General features: G+C 51.3%; 1 protein-coding gene across 1 annotated transcript in view; it reads right to left on the bottom strand.

The window, feature by feature from the left end:
• The window catches only part of EIF4G2 (eukaryotic translation initiation factor 4 gamma 2), a 269,422-nt gene that overhangs the window by 82,780 nt on the left and 166,926 nt on the right, over nucleotides 1-19,716 (bottom strand). The window contains exons 12-13 of the mRNA XM_030202439.1: nucleotides 13,971-14,046; nucleotides 11,871-12,443 (exon numbers count right to left, since the gene is read on the bottom strand). Of these exons, the coding sequence (XP_030058299.1) occupies nucleotides 11,871-12,443; nucleotides 13,971-14,046 (649 nt within the window). The remainder of the gene's footprint in view (nucleotides 1-11,870; nucleotides 12,444-13,970; nucleotides 14,047-19,716) is intronic.

Genomic DNA, 19,716 nt, shown 5'->3' with positions numbered 1-19,716 from the left:
TACTGTCAAGAATAAAGTCAATAAAACCAATTTAGAATCAAGCCACACCACTGCAAGGCTGCACAAGCATAAAAGTTTAAGAATAATTTTAATTGTATCAAACATTACCTTGATTTATCACAGCAGATCCAAAAAGGACCTCCAGAACATTACGACTCAAAAATCATTATAAAGAGAATTAAAATACAACTTATTAATTTTCTACTCTGTCATACTAGCCTACAAAACAAAGGCAGTCTGGGGATAATGTGTGTTATTGAAATATTGCTTGAGGTCTTTTTCTCCCCACCATATAGCGAATGATACATACCTGTAGCAGGTGTTCTCCGAGGACAGCAGGCTGATTGTTCTTACGACTGGGTTGACGTCCACGGCAGCCCCCACCAACGGAACAAAACTTCGCGGGCGGTCCCGCACGCAGGGCACGCCCACCACGCATGCGCGGCAGTCTTCCCGCCCGTGCGTGACCGTTCCCGCTCAGTTGAATGACAAGCAAAAATGATCAAACGCAACTCCAAAGGGGAGGAGGGAGGGTAGGTGAGAACAATCAGCCTGCTGTCCTCGGAGAACACCTGCTACAGGTATGCATCATTTGCTTTCTCCGAGGACAAGCAGGCTGCTTGTTCTCACGACTGGGGTATCCCTAGCTCTCAGGCTCACTCAAAACAAGAACCCAGGTCAATTGAACCTCGCAACGGCGAGGGCATAACAGAAATTGACCTACGAAGAACTAACTAGGCGTGCAGCCTGAACAGAACAAAATCGAGTCCTGGAGGGTGGCGTTGGATTCAAACACCAAACAGATTCTGCAGCACTGACTGCCCGAACCGACTGTCGCGTCGGGTATCCTGCTGGAGGCAGTAATGTGATGTGAATGTGTGGACAGATGACCACGTCGCAGCCTTGCAAATCTCTTCAATAGTGGCTGACTTCAAGTGGGCCACTGACGCCGCCATGGCTCTAACACTATGAGCCGTGACATGACCCTCAAGAGTCAGCACAGCCTGGGCGTAAGTGAAGGAAATGCAATCTGCTAGCCAACTGGAGATGGTGCGTTTCCCGACAGTGACCCCCTTCCTATTGGGGTCGAAAGAAATAAACAATTGGGCGGACTGTCTGTGGGGCTGTGTCCGCTCCAGATAGTAGGCCAACGCTCGCTTGCAGTCCAATGTGTGCAACTGACGTTCAGCAGGGAGGGTATGCAGTCTGGGAAAGAATGTTGGCAAGACTGACTGATTAAGATGGAACTCCGACACCACCTTTGGCAGGAACTTAGGGCGAGTGCGGAGGACTACTCTGTTATGATGAAATTTGGTATAAGGAGCATGAGCTACCAGGGCTTGAAGCTCACTGACTCTACGAGCTGAAGTAACTGCCACCAAGAAAATGACCTTCCAAGTCAAGTACTTCAGATGGCATGAATTCAGTGGCTCAAAAGGAGGTTTCATCAGCTGGGTGAGGACGACGTTGAAATCCCATGACACTGCAGGAGGCTTGACTGGGGTCCTTGACAAAAGCAAGCCTCTCATGAATCGAACGACTAAAGGCTCTCCAGAGATGGCTTTACCCTCTACACGATGATGGTAAGCACTAATCGCACTGAAGTGATTCCTTACTGAGTTGGTCTTGAGACCAGACTCTGATAAGTGCAGAAGGTATTCAAGCAGGTTCTGTGCAGGACAAGAACGAGGTTCTAGGGCCTTGCTCTCACACCAAACGACAAACCTCCTCCACTTGAAAAAGTAACTCTTTTTAGTGGAATCCTTCCTAGAGGCAAGCAAGACACGGGAGACACCCTCAGACAGACCCAACGAAGCAAAGTCTATGCCTTCAACATCCAGGCCGTGAGAGCCAGAGACTGAAGGTTGGGGTGCAGAAGCGCTCCGTCGTTCTGCGAAATGAGAGTCGGAAAACACTCCAATCTCCACGGTTCTTCTGAGGACAACTCCAGAAGTAGAGGGAACCAGATCTGATGGGGCCAAAAAGGCGCTATCAGAATCATGGTGCCGTGGTCTTGCTTGAGCTTCAGTAAGGTCTTCCCCACCAAAGGTACGGGAGGATAAGCATACAGGAGGCCGGTCCCCCAATGGAGGAGAAAGGCATCCGACGCTAGTCTGCCGTGTGCCTGTAGTCTGGAACAGAACAGAGGCAGCTTGTGGTTGGTCTGAGAGGCGAAAAGGTCCACCGAGGGGGTGCCCCACTCTCGGAAGATCTTGTGTACCACTCTGGAATGGAGCGACCACTCGTGCGGTTGCATGACTCTGCTCAGTCTGTCGGCCAGACTGTTTACGCCTGCCAGGTATGTGGCTTGGAGAAGCATGCCGAACTGGCAGGCCCAACGCCACATCCCGACGGCTTCCTGACACAGGGGGCGAGATCCGGTGCCCCCCTGCTTGTTGATGTAATACATTGCAACCTGATTGTCTGTCCGAATTTGGATGATTTGGCAGGACAGCCGATCTCTGAAGGCTTTCAGTGCGTTCCAGACCGCTCGGAGCTCCAGGAGGTTGATCTGAAGATCTTGTTCCTGGAGGGACCACAGCCCCTGGGTGTGGAGCCCTCCCCACCCAGGCGAGATGCATCCGTCGTCAGCACCTTCGTGGGCTGCGGAATTTGGAATGGACGTCCCAGAGTCAAATTGGTCCGAATGGTCCACCAGTGCAGCGAATTGCGGCAACTGAGGAACAGGTGGATGACATCTTCTAGATTCCCGGTAGCTTGACACCACTGGGAAGCTAGGGTCCATTGAGCAGGTCTCATGTGAAGGCGAGCCATGGGAGTCACATGAACCGTGGAGGCCATATGACCCAGGAGTCAACATCTGCCGAGCTGTGACTTGCTGGGACGCTCTGGTCTGGGAAGTGAGGGACAGGAGGTTGTGGGCCCTCGCTTCGGGAAGAAAGGCCTGAGCCGTCTGTGAATTCAGCAGAGCTCCTATGAATTCCAGAGATTGGACTGGCTGGAGATGGGACTTTGGGTAATTTATTACAAACCCCACCAGCTCCAGGAGGTGAATAGTGCACTGCATGGACCGGAGAGCCCCTGCTTCCGAGGTGTTCTTGACCAGCCAATCGTCGAGATACGGGAACACGTGCACGCCCAGCTTGCGTAGATACGCTGCGACCACCACGAGGCACTTCGTGAACACCCGTGGGGCAGAGACGAGCCCAAAGGGCAGCACACAATACTGAAAGTGCCGTGTCCCCCAGAAGGAATCTGAGATACTGTCTGTGAGCTGGCAGTATCGGGATGTGAGTGTAAGCGTCCTTTAAATCCAGGGAACATAGCCAATCGTCTTTCTGAATCATTGGTAGAAGGGTGCCCAAGGAAAGCATCCTGAACTTCTCTTTGACCAGGTATTTGTTCAGGCCTCTCAGGTCTAGGATGGGGCGCATCCCCCCTGTTTTGTTTTCCACAAGGAAGTACCTGGAATAGAATCCCTGCCCTTCCTGCCAGGGTGGTACGGGCTCGACCGCATTGGCGCTGAGAAGGGCGGAGAGTTCCTCTGCAAGTACCTGCCTGTGATGGGAGCTGAAAGGATTGGGCTCCCGGTGAGCAATTTGGTGGAATGGAGGCCAAATTCAGGGTGTATCCGCACCGCACTATCTGGAGAACCCACTGATCGGAGGTTATCAGAGGTCACCTTTGGCGAAAAACTTCCAACCTCCCCCCGACCGGCAGGTCGTCCAGTACGGACACTTTGATGGCGGCTATGTTCCCATGGATCCAGTCAAAAGCCCGTCCCCGGCTTTTGCTGTGGAGGCGCAGGGGGCTGCTTGGGCGCACGCTGTTGACGGGAACGAGCATGCTGGGACTGTCCCTGTGCCTGAGGAGGCCTTCGGGCCGGCTGGGTGTACCTACGCTTGTTGTAGGCGAAGGGCGCAGCCTGCCTGACCCGGGAAAAACGTACACCTGCTGAGGTGGATGCTGAAGGCGCCCGGTGGGAGAGCTTGTCGAGAGCGGTTTCCCGCTGGTGTAGTTGGTCCACCAACTGCTCGACCTTCTCGCCAAAGATGTTATCCCCCCGGCAAGGGACATCCGCCAGTCGTTGCTGGATGCGGTTGTCCAGGTCAGAGGCACGCAGCCAGGAGAGTCTGCGCATCACTATACCTTGGACCGCAGCTCGAGATGCCACATCACAGGTGTCATAGATACCCCTGGACAGGAACTTTCTGCACGCCTTCAGCTGCCTGACTACCTCCTGAAAAGGCCTGGACTGCTCCGGAGGGAGCTTATCGACCAGGTCCGCCAGTAGCTTCACATTGTTCCATATGTGAATGCTCGTGTAGAGCTGTTATGACTGGATGCAGGTCACGAGCATGGAAGATTGGTAGGCCTTCCTACCAAACAAGTCCAGAGTGCGAGACTCCCGTATCCCTCGAACTCCGTGCTCTCTTGAGAGCAGAGTCCACGACCGCCGAGTCATGAGGCAATTGGGGCCGCATCAACTCTGGGTCAGATTGGATCCTGTATTGGGACTCCGCTTTCTTGGGGATAGTGGGGTTAGATAAGGGCTTCAGCCAGTTCCAAAGCAGGGTCTCTTTGAGGACATTGTGCAACGGCACCGTGGAAGACTCTCTAGGTGGTGATGGATAGTCGAGGACCTCGAGCATCTCAGCCCTCGGCTCATCCACAGAGACCACGGGGAAGGGAATGCAAATAGACATGTCTCTGACAAAAGAGGCAAAGGAGAGGCTCTCAGGGGGGCAAGAGCTTCCTCTCCGGTGAAGGAGTGGGGTCGGAGGGAAGGCCCTCAGACTCCTCTGAGGAGAAATATCTCCTCCTCCCCCCACGAGGCCTCTTCCTTGGTGTCGGACATGAGCTCTTGCAGCTCAGACCTGAACCGGGCCCGTCTCGACTGCGAGGAACCATGTCCTCGATGATGGCGTCGAGCGGTGGACTCCCGCGCCAGCGGGGATGAAGCTCCCTCCATAGACGTCGACGGGGATTCCACCTGCGTGGCGGTCGACACCGGTGCCGCAAGCGGCGTCGGTGTCGGAGGCCTCGGCATCGGGCTTGAGCACACCGGCGCCTCCATTAACGACGCCGGGGGCGCAAGCACCCCCGGTGCCGGCAAAGTCTGGCGCATCAGCCCTTCCAGAATCCCTGGAAGGATGGCTCGGAGGCACTCGTCAAGGCCCGCTGTCAGGAAAGGCAGAGGGGGCCGGTGTGGGTGTCGGTGCCGGAAGCTGCTCGGGTCCAGGAGACAGTACCGAAGCACCCATGGACTGACTCAGCGACACCTCTTCAACCAAGGGGGAACGCTCCTCTCGGCACTGCCGCTTCCTCGGCGTCGAATCATCTCTGGAGGCGCCGGAGCTGGTAGTCCCGTGCGCCGTGGGCGACCGATGACGGTGCTTTTTGGTTCTCTTTTGGTGCCCGTCATCGGCGCTCGGCGGTAGAGATGAAGAGGTCTAATGATAGGTCTTTCACTGGCCTGATGATGGCAAAAGAAAGTGGCAAATGCTGCAGGTAAGAAAGGAATAATGGAAAAGAAAGAACAATAGGATGTGAGAGATGTCATGGTGTAGCATATGATATGATGAATGTCAGAATTATTATTTTTGTGGAAAAACAGATAATGCTGACATCGGTACCGGTACCGAAGATCCGGCCGTCGACACCGATGCCATCGACGTCGAGGGGCCAGCGCAAGTTCCAAAAAGACCGTCCCGAAGAACTTGCCTCACCACCTGTGTCCGCTTCCGCAAGCCGAGACACAAGGTGCACGTCTTGGTATTATGCTCCGGCCCAAGGCACTGGAGGCACCAAGCGTGGGTATCGGTTTGCGAGATCTGCCGGCTACACCGACCACACTTCTTGAATCCGCTCGGGACCTTCGAGGACATCAACGGAAAAATCGCGTCGGCGAAGTCAAAATCGTCGATGGTGGCAGTGAAAAGCACACCCAAAAAAAGAAAACGACCGCGCGGCCACAAGGCTAAAAGACGACAAGGGGACAACTTTTTCTTTTTTACAGAAGAAAGAAAAAATACGCGAACGTGTTCGTAAAGAGAAAAAACTCGCTGCTAGGCCGCGATCCGATTTCCGGGGCTGACAAAGAGAGACGGTAACACGTCTCTCCTCCAGCGCAGAATAGAAAAAAACTGAGCGGAAACGGTCACGCACAGGCGGGAAGATGGCCGCGCATGCGCGGTGGGCGTGCCCTGCGTGCGGGACCGCCCGCGAAGTTTTGTTCCGGTTGGTGGGGGCTGCCGTGGACGTCAACCCAGTCGTGAAAACAAGCAGCCTGCTTGTCCTCGGAGAAATATTTTTCTGTGGGGCAGGAATAAGGTAAGTGCGGTTGCACTCTCGTGTTATCTATAGAGCACCCCCGTTATAGGTAATGAGAAATTAGACCTCACCTGCTAATTTGTTTTTGTTTTGTTTTTTGTACCCTGCACTTTCCCACTTATGGCAGGCTCAATGCGGCTTAGGTACTTATTTGTACCTGGGGCAATAGAGGGTTAAGTGACTTGCCCAGAGTCACAAGGAGCTGCCAGTGCCTACAGTGGGATTGAATCCAGTTCCCCAGGACCAAAGTCCACTACTCTAACCACTAGGCCACTTCTCCACTCCTTTGGTTTTCCTTTAGTCCCTTTGGACAGATGAGTTATACACACCTACCAGCAGGAGACTGAACTTCTAGAGTGCCAGTATTTCTCTGAACAGATAAATCACACCTGCCCAATGCACCCCCTCCCCCCCAAGTGCATTGTCCCCGACCAAATCTCAGCTGACTGGTCTGCACATGCAGTGTGCTTTGCTATTCATGGGATATACAGCTGGATTGACTTTTTTATTTTTGAAAACTAGAATATAAACAGAGACCATACAAAAAACCTGGCACTGCAACACACCCAAAACAAAGCAACAATGTCCTCCTACCAAACAGCATTTGCAGTACCCAAGTAATGAGTTCTTTAAACCAAAATCCATTTGCAGGGCGGATCCTGGACCGGTCCAGAGGGACTAAAGCAAAGCAAATAAGATAAGGTCTAATTTCTTCCTTATTGTCCCCTAAAGATCAGTCCAGACTGATAGTCACTGCACTGGTACTTCCTAACATGAGAGGGCCTTCGAAAATCCAGCTGTCAGAACATGTGCTCCAAAATCTGCATCCTGCAACACCTGCTTATCCACTTGATAATGCCATACAAAGGAATGCACAGATCACAGATACCCAGCAGTGGAACCATGGCACACTCCCCCCCAAGAAGCAGCCTGACCCCTGGTTGAATGCACCTCGAGAGCTCCAAAATCTGCATCCTGCAACACCTGCATATCCACTTGAGAATGCCATACAAAGGAATGCACAGATCATAGATACCCAGCAGTGGAACCATGGTGCACTCCCCCCAAGAAGCAGCCTGACCCCTGGTTGAATGCACCTCGAGAGCCTAAGGCACTAGCCCTTCCTTTTAGAATGTCCAACTCAATTTCTCCTTTTATCTACTGAGTGAGCAACACTTTGAAGGCTGCCTCACCATGCTTGGGCACCCCCAAACAAGACAAAGACAATCCAACCACAAAAAAAAACAAAACAAAAAAACTCTTCCATCTTGTGGACAAACTCCCACAAGGATCTCCTGACATCTGGACGAACTGTCGCCACTGCTCATCGCTCCCCTTGACGTCTTCCAATACTGGCAATACTAAAGCTTGATTGACATGGAACACAAACCACATTTGGAAGAAAAACTGTATGGACAACCACCTTTTCATTAGAAAACATCAGGAAAGGATCTCCACAGGACAAGGCCTGCAACTCAAATCCTCCAGGGCGAAGACTTCGCCATCAGAAAGACTGTCTTCAGGGTCAGATATTTAATGGTACATTTTGATAAGGGTTCAAAAGGCAACAAGATTTAAACCCCACATGGGGACTAATGGACAATGAGGGGGGTCTGGGTGCAAAGACAAAGCTTTGCCCTGCACCTTTCCTCGGAAACACACTAGGGCCACCACCTGGACTCTAAGAGACATTAAGGCTAGCCTTTTTTCCAGTCCATGTTGCAATAACTCCAAGACATCTACTACGGAAGAGCATGAGGGAGACAACTGCCGGCTCTTGCACAAGTCCTCGAAGATATGCCACACATGCACATAAACCAAAGTAGATCTCTGCAATTTCAGCATAGTGGCACTCTCCATCCCTGAACTCCTTCCTGCGCATCCTCACCCTCGCAAAAGGCCAGGCAATAAGACAAAATGGATTCACATCTGGCATCAAGTAGGAGAAGCAATGGCGCCCCTGTCACTAGACAGATGAACAAATAAATGATCTGACCGTATCACTTCCAAACATTACAGGAGTATACAAACGTCAAGCAAGCAGGAAGGAACAAAGGTTGACTGAGATGAAAGACAGAAACTACCTTAGAAGAAAAGACCGAACTATGTGCACCATCAGCCCTTCAGAAGAAATCTGGAGGACCTCGAAAGGACAAAACCTGAAGTTCCAAAACCCTGCTTGGGCTGATACCTGGATCTCCGATTAAAACTAGGCCAACCCAGATGATAGCACCTGATATCTTTAAATACAAGGGTGAGTCGGATCCGCTTGGAAAAGACATTTAAACTTGTCCTCAGGAAGATGCAGAGTCACCCAGATCTTTCATCAACTTCGCTAAGTCCTTAAAAAACAGCTTTAGGGACTTTACCAATTGCTGTTTGAAGCTACATCTGCCATCCCGTGGCGCAACCACAGCAAAGAGGCTGTGACCGCCAAAGACAGCTGCTTGGCAGACTTCCAAATCAAGTCATACAAGAAATATGCGAAATATGCTGGCCCCATCTTCACATCTGGCAATTCAGTAAGAGGCTGACCAACTCCTGAAAGGAATTCAAAATCTGTTGCACCCAATTAAGGCATGCCCTAGCAGCATATGAGCTGCAAATAGCCGACTACAAAGAAAGCACTTCTGAATTGTCAGAGAAAGGCTGCTCTCAATACACCAGTTGAGGCTGTGTTTTGGCTTGGAGGTGGAAACGAGCAGATGAAAAGACCACTGAAGTAGTTGGATGGGAAATCTAGCCCATGGAAGAATGTCCCAAGACAGAAGCCACTGTGCCCCAGATCCCAGGACATGGAAGGGAAAGTAGATCCTGACTTGGGGTGCGAATCTTTTTGCTGATGGGCAACAGGAAGAAACATCTTCCTTAAGCCTATGTCAAATATTACCCCAAGACACTTCCATCAGCTAATCGTCGAAGTACGGATTAACCTGCAATCCATCCTTGCAATGGAAGGCTGCCACTACCACGACCTTGAAAAAATGTCCTTCATGTGGAAAGGCTGAATAGCATGGTCATAAATTGATAATGCTCTCAGATGATTGAGAATCACAGAAACCTTCTGTGGGGTGGTCAAATGGGAACATGAAAGTACACTTTCTTGAGTTTCAGGGAAGTTATAAGCTCTTCCTGCTGGACTGATGCTATTACAGACTGTAATATTCCTATTGTGAAATGCTGAACCTTTAAAACTGTTGATTCTTTATATAGTCCAAACCCAGGAGGAAAGAATTCCCCTTCTTTGGGACAAAGAAAATTGAATAACTTCCCAATCACAACCAAGGACAGCCTCTATTGAGCCTAAATGAAGAAGTGTTGCAAGGTGGCTTAGAACTACTGGACATTTGGGCTGGAGCTTACATGGAGATTTCAAGAAAAAAAAATCTGCAATGGAATGAGAGAACTCCAGTTTGTAACCCTGCTTTAGTATTTCCAAGACATTGGTCTGAGGCAATGTTGGTTCACTCTTCATGAAACATGGAGAGGTGTCCTGCTGAGGAGTAAACTGAGATCCCATCATTGGGAGGGTGTGGGAGGCATTGGTAGACATGGAGTTTGAAGCTGAGTTCTGTCAGCATAAAAGAAGGCCTGTTGATGTGGGAACCCTGAAAGTTAGATTTGCCTGTCCTACAGAACTTGGCGCCACAAAACCTAAGACGAGACAGAGGATTTAAAATAATCTTTAGTCTAGCAAGCTCCAAAACTTGGAGTTCCCTAGGTCTTTAACCAACTTCTCTAGATCTTCTCCAAACAAACGTTTACCTCTAAAAAGGCAGCTTGCTAAGCAGAAATTAGATCTTACCTGCTAGTTTGCTTTCCTTTAGTCTCTCTGGACCAGCCCAGAATGCAACAGCAGGTGAAGACTGAAATCTCTGACTAGAGAGAGCCAATAAGACCTGGCTAACTGTAACTAGACTCAGTATTATCTTAAAGCAGAAGAAAGAAAGCCTATTCTGTGCCACAGGGAAACTTGAGCAGCCATCACATACTAACATTAAACATATGTCTCTTGCATAATGTACCTGAAACAACTATGTGTATTATTTTTTTTCTTTTTAAATAAAACAGCAAACTCAAAAAGCAGCTCCCCCAAAAAAAAAAAAAAGACAAAAATACTACAGACAAAACATCTCTGTCACAATCTAAAGGGAAGGGAAAGAAAAATTAGCAGGTAAGATCTAATTTCTCCTTCCTTAGCGTCCCCTCTGGACTGGCCCAGAATGCAACTGATGGGAAGTAACAAAGCAGTATCTTATGGGAGGGACTCTAGCAATCCCACCGTGAGAACATTTGCACCAAAAACAGCATCCTGAGGACAATGAACATCCAATCGATAATGCTTTGAAAAAGAATGCAAATGGAACCATGTAGCCACCTTACAGATTTCCAAAGGAGGAACCAGGAAATGCTCCACCCATGGTGTAGCTTGACCTCGGGTAGAATGAGCCTTCACACCTTCTGGGATAGGCCTCCTGGAGAGAAGATAAGCAGAAGCAATCATCTCTAAGCTGCCTGTAAATAGTAGGCTTAGATGCTCCCAAACCTTTGCGAGACTCTCCAAGCAACAACAGACTATCCATACACCTAAATCTCTCAGTCACCTTCACATAGTGCTTCAAAACTCGACTGACATCCAAACACTGTAAGCAGACTTGATCCTCGGAACCTGAGGAAGAACCTAAAAAAAACAGACATGAAACTGTGACAAGACCTTAGGCAGAAAGGAAGGAACCAGACGCAAAACAACCCGCTCCTTAGAGAATTCCAAAAATGGAGATCTACAAGAGCCTGTAGCTCAGACATCCTCCGAGCCGAGGCAATGGCTACTAAAAACACCGTTTTAAGTGTTAAATCCTTCAGAGCAAGAAACCAAGGGCTCAAAGGGTGCCCTAGTAAGAACTGACAGGACCAACTTAAAATCCCAAACAGGAAAGATAGCCCGAGGACAAAGACTCGCTCCCAGAAGGAACAGAGAAACATCCAGATGGCTAGACAAAGCCTTACCCCGAACGCGCCCTCAAAAACACGAGAGTGCCACTATAATTAAGAGAAGCTAGCGCCAAGCCTTTATCAAAGCCCTGCTGCAAGAAATCCAAGACCTCAGGCACGGAAACCTGAAACGGAGAAATGCTGCGATTGGACCACCACGTCTCAAATACCCTCCAAGTTCTAATATAATTAAATGAAGTGGAATGACGTGAGCGAAGAATCGTGGCAATTACCTTGGTGGAGAAGCCTTGCTTCGTCAACCTAGCCCGCTCAAGGGCTAAGTCATAAGACAAAAATCGAGCCGGGTCTGGATGAACCACTGGACCCTGAACCAAGAGTCTGCAAAACTCCGACAGCCCAAGCGGAGGACCAACAAGAAGGCACATGAGACTGGCATACCATGGCCTACAAGGCCAAACCAGAGCTACTAAAATTACAAGACCTCTGTGTATATCGATTCTTTGAATTAGATGACCCAGAAGAGGCCACAGAGGAAAGGCATACAGAAGACCCGCCAGCCAGAACTGAAGAGCATCTACTCCGCTCGCCTTGGGATCCCCTCCTGCGACAAAGTATTGAGGTACCTTTGCGTTTAGATTTGAGGCCAAGACAGCCATGACTGGAAATCCCCTATGATCCACAATTGCTTGAAACGCCTCTGCCAAAAGAGCCCATTCTCCCGAGTCTAGAGTGTGACGGCTGAGAAAGCCCGCCTGAACATTCACCGTCCCTGCTATGTGTACGCTAAAACAGCGACCAGATGACTCTCCGCCCAACTCATGAGCTGCACTGCTTCTTGCTCCAGGAGACAACTCCTCGTTCCTCCCATACGCCACCACTGTAGCATTGTCTGACAGAATGCGCACTGAGAGCTCTCTGATGAGAAGGCGAAAAGCTTCCAATAAATCACCCTGGTTTCCAAGAGGTTGATCTAGAAGGAAGCCTCCTGGCAGGACCACAGACCCTGAGCATAATGACCCCGACAGTGGGCTCCCTAACCTTTGAGACTGGTGTCCGTCATGACCACTGTCCACTGTGGCGGGTCCAAAGGCATTCCCCTGGACAGACTGGATATCCGTATCCACCAACGTAGGCTGCTGCATTCCCAAGCTCTCAGAGGTAATTTCACTAGTAGGGAATTCTTCTGCAGAGACCATCTAGACAGAAGAGACTTTTACAGAGGCATCATGTGGGTTCAGGCCCACGGAACCTCCTCTATCATTGACATACAGCCCCAACACTTGCAGATAATCCCTCGCACAGGGAACCGACCTGCAAAGGAATGTCTGAATCTGGGACTGCAATTTGCGGATCCTGCTCTGTTGGAGAAACATTCAACCCCAAGCAGTGACGAATGAAACTCCTAGGTAGTCGAGGGACTGAGATGGAACTAAGCAGCTCTTGAGAAAGTCGACAACCCAACCCAGGGATTGTAGAAACTGAACCACTGATCCATGACCTGAAGGCTCTCTTGATAAGACTTCGCCCTGATTAGCCAATCATTCAGGTGGGGATGCACTAAAATACCTTCCTTCCGAAGAGCACCAGCCACAACTACCATCATTTTTGTGAAGGTGTGAGGAGCTGTAGCGAGTTTGAAAGGAAGAGCCCAAAATTGGTAATGCCTGCCCAGCACTGCAAACCGAAGAGAACGCTGATGAAGAGGCCAAATAGGAATATGCAGGTAAGCCTCTGTCAAATCCAGTGCGATCAAAAATTCCCCTGACCGCTACTAGGACCGACTGAAGAAATGGAGCAACGACCCTGCCCGATCTCTGTGGAGGGAACAGGGCAAACAGCCTGTAAAGCGAGAAGCCTTTTTAGCGTATCCTGAACAGCATCCGCCTTAAGCCTGGACCGACCAGGAAATTCTAAAAAGGCATCTGGAAGAGGCCACGTGAATTCTAAGAAAACCCATCTCTGATAGCCTCTAGTATCCATTGATCTGAGGTAATCTGGGCCCACCTCAAATAAAAGTGTTAACCGTGCTCCCACAGGAATTAGAGGCTGGACCCGGAAATCTTCATTGGGAAGAATGGGAGGGGGACTGAAAGAAAGTCCCAGAGTCTCCATCCCGTCTCCAAGCTCCCCAAAAAGGACTCATTTCTCTGAAAATAATCTAGATCTCTGCGCCAGACACACTCCCTGGCTTATAGCGCCAAAAATCATGCCCCGCCCCCTAACAGGCAGCATAGAAAAGACCCTGACACAACCAGAGGAGCAGAAGCTGAGGCACCTTAGTTTCTCCTAGACTGCGAACCAACTTATCCAACTCATCTCCAAAAAGAAGAGAACCCCGAAAGGGAAACTTGCTCAATTTAGACTTGGAAGCCACCTCTGTAGCCACAGCGAGTGTCTAGCCACTACACTCAAAGCCATAGACCTCAACGAAGCCCTGAGTAGGTCATATATAAAGGTGTCAGCCAGAAAGGCAGACCCCATCTCAATTTTTACTACTTCAACATCTATTAAAGCCAAATCATCAGAAGCACTATCCAAAACATGCTCTGATAATCGGAAACATGCTCTAGCAACCAAGGAACAACAGATGGCTGCCTGAACCGCCAAGGTGGAGACAAAGGCACTCTTCAAAAGGGCTTCCATTTGCCTATCTTGAACATCCTTAAGAGCAGTGCACCATCCAACGGGACCGCATTCCACTTAGTAACCTCTGAAACCTTTACGTCCACTACTGGGGGTTTAAGAAGGGCTTTCTCAGCATCTGGAACAGGGTAAAGGCAAACCACAGACCTAGCTAGCCTAAAAGGAGAATGGGGTATCCCATTGAGCCTGACATCACGGATATCCTGATGCACAGGGAACGTTTTCCCTGGTTTTCTAATCCTCTTAACTAGAGATCTAATTTACAGGTTTCTACCACCAAGGACTGTTCCTCCTCAACACACAAGGTAAATGCCACCAAAGAAATGAGCTCCTGCAAATCTTTTTTTATGGAAAATTCTCACTACCGAAGTATCCTCTCCCCGGAGCAAGGATTCTCCCCCGAGTTCTAATCCACTGGGGTCTTCAGGAAGGATATCCACCCCTAACTGGCCCCTCTAAGGCAGGCATATCTTGATCTGGCTCAGAAGCCAGATCGTCATCTGGTTCCCATGCCTCTGTGGGACACTTAGCAGGTAAGGCTGGAGTGTCTGAGGAAAGAGGTCAAGTCACTGGAAATGGCTTTGACTCGTGCAATAAAGCGAATGCTACATACCTGTAGAAGGTATTCTCCGAGGACAGCAGGCTGATTGTTCTCACTGATGGGTGACGTCCACGGCAGCCCCTCCAATCGGAACACTTTTCTAGCAAAGTCCTTTGCTAGTCCTCGAGCGCCGATGCGCACCGCGCATGCGCAGCCGTCTTCCCGCCCGAAACGGCTCGTGTTCGTCAGTCCCATATGTAGCAAAACAAAGCAATGGAAGACACAACTCCAAAGGGGAGGCGGGCAGGTTTGTGAGAACAATCAGCCTGCTGTCCTCGGAGAATACCTTCTACAGGTATGTAGCATTCGCTTTCTCCGAGGACAAGCAGGCTGCTTGTTCTCACTGATGGGGTATCCCTAGCCCCCAGGCTCACTCAATACAACAAACATGGTCAATTGGGCCTCGCAACGGCGAGGACATAACTGAGATTGACCTAACAACTTATCCAACTAACTGAGAGTGCAGCCTGGAACAGAATAAACATGGGCCTAGGGGGGTGGAGTTGGATTCTAAACCCCGAACAGATTCTGAAGCACTGACTGCCCGAACCGACTGTCGCATCGGGTATCCTGCTGCAGGCAGTAATGAGATGTGAATGTGTGGACAGATGACCACGTCGCAGCTTTGCAAATCTCTTCAATAGTGGCTGACTTCAAGTGGGCTACCGACGCTGCCATGGCTCTAACATTATGAGCCGTGACATGACCCTCAAGAGTCAGCCCAGCCTGGGCGTAAGTGAAGGAAATGCAATCTGCTAGCCAATTGGATATGGTGCATTTCCCCACAGCCACTCCCCTCCTGTTGGGATCAAAAGAAACAATTGGGCGGACTGTCTGTTGGGCTGTGTCCGCTCCAGATAGAAGGCCAATGCTCTCTTGCAGTCCAATGTGTGCAGCTGACGTTCAGCAGGGCAGGAATGAGGACGGGGAAAGAATGTTGGCAAGACAATTGACTGGTTCAGATGGAACTCCGACACAACCTTTGGCAAGAACTTAGGGTGAGTGCGGAGGACTACTCTGTTATGATGAAATTTGGTGTAAGGGGCCTGGGCTACAAGGGCCTGAAGCTCACTGACTCTACGAGCTGAAGTAACTGCCACCAAGAAAATGACCTTCCAAGTCAAGTACTTCAGATGGCAGGAGTTCAGTGGCTCTAAAGGAGGTTTCATCAGCTGGGTGAGAACGACATTGAGATCCCATGACACTGTAGGAGGCTTCACGGGGGGCTTTGACAAAACCAAACCTCTCATGAAGCGAACAACTAAAGGCTGTCCCGAGATCGGCTTACCTTCCACACGGTAATGGTATGCACTAATCGCACTAAGGTGAACCCTTACAGAGTTGGTCTTGAGACCAGACTCAGACAAGTGCATAAGGTATTCAAGCAGGGTCTGTGTAGGACAAGAGCGAGGATCTAGGGCCTTGCTGTCACACCAGACGGCAAACCTCCTCCATAAAAAGAAGTAACTCCTCTTAGTGGAATCTTTCCTGGAAGCAAGCAAGATGCGGGAGACACCCTCTGACAGACCCAAAGAGGCAAAGTCTACGCTCTCAACATCCAGGCCGTGAGAGCCAGAGACTGGAGGTTGGGATGCAGAAGCGCCCCTTCGTCCTGTGTGATGAGGGTCGGAAAACACTCCAATCTCCACGGTTCTTCGGAGGATAACTCCAGAAGAAGAGGGAACCAGATCTGACGCAGCCAAAAAGGAGCGATCAGAATTATGGTGCCTCGGTCTTGCTTGAGTTTCAACAAAGTCTTCCCCACCAGAGGTATGGGAGGATAAGCATACAGCAGACCTTCCCCCCAGTCCAGAAGGAAGGCATCCGATGCCAGTCTGCCGTGGGCCTGAAGCCTGGAACAGAACTGAGGGACTTTGTGGTTGGCTCGAGATGCGAAGAGATCCACCAAGGGGGTGCCCCACACCTGGAAGATCTGTCGCACTACCCTGGAATTGAGCGACCACTCGTGAGGTTGCATAATCCTGCTCAACCTGTCGGCCAGACTGTTTACGCCTGCCAGATATGTGGCTTGGAGCACCATGCCGTGACGGCGAGCCCAGAGCCACATGCTGACGGCTTCCTGACACAGGGGGCGAGATCCGGTGCCCTCCTGCTTGTTGATGTAATACATGGCAACCTGGTTGTCTGTCTGAATTTGGATAATTTGGTGGGACAGCCGATCTCTGAAAGCCTTCAGAGCGTTCCAGACCGCTCGCAACTCCAGGAGATTGATCTGCAGATCGCGTTCCTGGAGGGACCAGCTTCCTTGGGTGTGAAGCCCATCGACATGAGCTCCCCACCCCAGGAGGGACGCATCCGTAGTCAGCACTTTTTGCGGCTGAGGAATTTGGAAAGGACGTCCCAGAGTCAAATTGGACCAAATCGTCCACCAATACAGGGATTTGAGAAAACTCGTGGACAGGTGGATCACGTCTTCTAGACCCCAGCAGCCTGAAACCATTGGGAAGCTAGGGTCCACTGAGCAGATCTCATGTGAAGGCGGGCCATGGGAGTCACATGAACTGTGGAGGCCATGTGGCCCAGCAATCTCAACATCTGCCGAGCTGTGACCTGCTGGGACGCTCGCACCCGCGAGACGAGGGACAACAAGTTGTTGGCTCTCGCCTCTGGGAGATAGGCACGAGCCGTCCGAGAATCCAGCAGAGCTCCTATGAATTCGAGTTTCTGCACTGGGAGAAGGTGGGACTTTGGATAATTTATCACAAACCCCAGTAGCTCCAGGAGGCGAATAGTCATCTGCATGGACTGTAGAGCTCCTGCCTCGGATATGTTCTTCACCAGCCAATCGTCGAGATATGGGAACACGTGTACCCCCAGCCTGCGAAGTGCCGCTGCTACTACAGCCAAGCACTTTGTGAACACCCTGGGCGCAGAGGCGAGCCCAAAGGGTTGCACACAGTACTGGAAGTGACGTGTGCCCAGCTGAAATCGCAGATACTGTCTGTGAGTTGGCAGTATTGGGATGTGAGTCTAGGCGTCCTTCAAGTCCAGAGATCATAGCCAATCGTTTTCCTGAATCATGGGAAGAAGGGTGCCCAGGGAAAGCATCCTGAACTTTTCCTTGACCAGATATTTGTTCAGGGCCCTTAGGTCTAGGATGGGACGCATCCCCCCTGTTTTCTTTTCCACAAGGAAGTACCTGGAATAGAATCCCAGCCCTTCCTGCCCGGATGGCATGGGCTCGACCGCATTGGCGCTGAGAAGGGCGGAGAGTTCCTCTGCAAGTACCTGCTTGTGTTGGAAACTGTAAGACTGAGCTCCCGGTGGACAATTTGGAGGTTTAGAGGCCAAATTGAGGGTGTATCCTTGCTGGACTATTTGGAGAACCCACTGATCGGAGGTTATAAGAGGCCACCTTTGGTGAAAAACTTTCAACCTCCCTCCGACCGGCAGGTCGCCCGGCACTGACACTTGGATGTCGGCTATGCTCTGCTGGAGCCAGTCAAAAGCTCGTCCCTTGCTTTTGCTGGGGAGCCAAGGGGCCTTGCTGAGGCACACGCTGCTGACGAGAGCGAGCGCGCTGGGGCTTAGCCTGGGCCGCAGGCTGTCGAGAAGGAGGACTGTACCTACGCTTACCAGTAGGGAACAGTCTTCCTTCCCCCCAAAAATCGTCTACCTGAAGAGGTAGAAGCTGAAGGCTGCCGGCGGGAGAACTTGTCGAAAGCGGTATCCCGCTGGTGGAGCTGCTCTACCACATGTTCGACTTTCTCTCCAAAAATGTTATCCGCACGGCAAGGCGAGTCCACAATCCGCTGCTGGATCCTATTCTCCAGGTCGGAGGCACGCAGCCATGAGAGTCTGCACATCACCACACCCTGAGCAGCGGCCCTGGACACAACATCAAAGGTGTCATACACCCCTCTGGCCAGGAATTTTCTGCACGCCTTCAGCTGCCTGACCACCTCCTGAAATGGCTTGGCTTGCTCAGGAGGGAGCTTGTCCACCAAGCCCGTCAACTGCCGCACATTGTTCCGCATGTGTATGCTCGTGTAGAGCTGGTAAGACTGGATTTTGGCCACGAGCATAGAAGAATGGTAGGCCTTCCTCCCAAAGGAGTCTAAGGTTCTAGAGTCCTTGCCCGGGGGCGCCGAAGCATGCTCCCTAGAACTCTTAGCCTTCTTTAGGGCCAAATCCACAACTCCAGAGTCGTGAGGCAACCGAGTGCGCATCAGCTCTGGGTCCCCATGGATCCGGTACTGGGACTCGATCTTCTTGGGAACGTGGGGATTACTTAATGGCTTGGTCCAGTTCGCCAGCAATGTCTTTTTCAGGACATGATGCATGGGTACTGTGGACGCTTCCTTAGGTGGAGAAGGATAGTCCAGGAGCTCAAACATTTCAGCCCTGGGCTCGTCCTCCACAACCACCGGGAAGGGGATGGCCGTAGACATCTCCCGGACAAAGGAAGCGAAAGACAGACTCTCGGGAGGAGAAAGCTGCCTTTCAGGGGAGGGAGTGGGATCAGAAGGAAGGCCATCAGACTCCTCGTCAGAGAAATATCTGATGTCCTCCTCCTCCTCCCACGAGGCCTCACCATCGGTATCAGACAAGTTCACGAACCTGTGTCTGAAGCCATGCCCGGCTCGACTCCGTGGAACCACGGCCACGGTAGGAGCGTCGAGAGGTAGACTCCCTCGCCCGCACCGGCGAAGCTCCCTCCGCCGACGTCGTCGGGGAGCCTTCCTGGGAGGCTACCGCAGTCGGTACCGCAAGCGGCACCGATGTCGGAGACCTCACCCCGGGCAAAGAGCCAGCCGGCGCCTCACTCGACGGTACCGGTGGCGCAAGCACCCCCGGTACCGGAGGGGAAGGGTGCAACAGCTCTCCCAGGATCTCTGGGAGAACGGCCCGGAGACTCTCGTGCAGAGCGGCTGTGGAGAAAGACATGGAAGCCGATGCAGGTGTCGATGTCAGAGTCTGTTCCGGGCGTGGAGGCTGTTCCGGGCTGTCCATAGTGGAGCGCATCGACACCTCTTGAACAGAGGGTGAGCAGTCCTCTCGGTGCCGATGCCTGCTGGGTGCCGACTCCCTCGGCGACCCAGAGCTCTCGGTGCCGACACGGGAAGGGGACCGGTGTCGATGCTTCTTCGACTTCTTGGGACGAAGCATGTCACCGGAGCTTCCCGGCACCGACGAGGACGTAGAATCCAGCCGTCGCTTCCTCGGGGCCGAGGCCGAAGAAGGTCGGTCTCGGGGGGGGGGGG

Source organism: Microcaecilia unicolor, chromosome 4 (assembly GCF_901765095.1).
Source record: "Microcaecilia unicolor chromosome 4, aMicUni1.1, whole genome shotgun sequence".
In the NCBI taxonomy this organism is placed as follows: domain Eukaryota; kingdom Metazoa; phylum Chordata; class Amphibia; order Gymnophiona; family Siphonopidae; genus Microcaecilia; species Microcaecilia unicolor.
The sequence above is the reverse complement of the archived record's forward strand: the minus strand, read 5'-3'. Positions and strand labels throughout refer to the sequence as shown.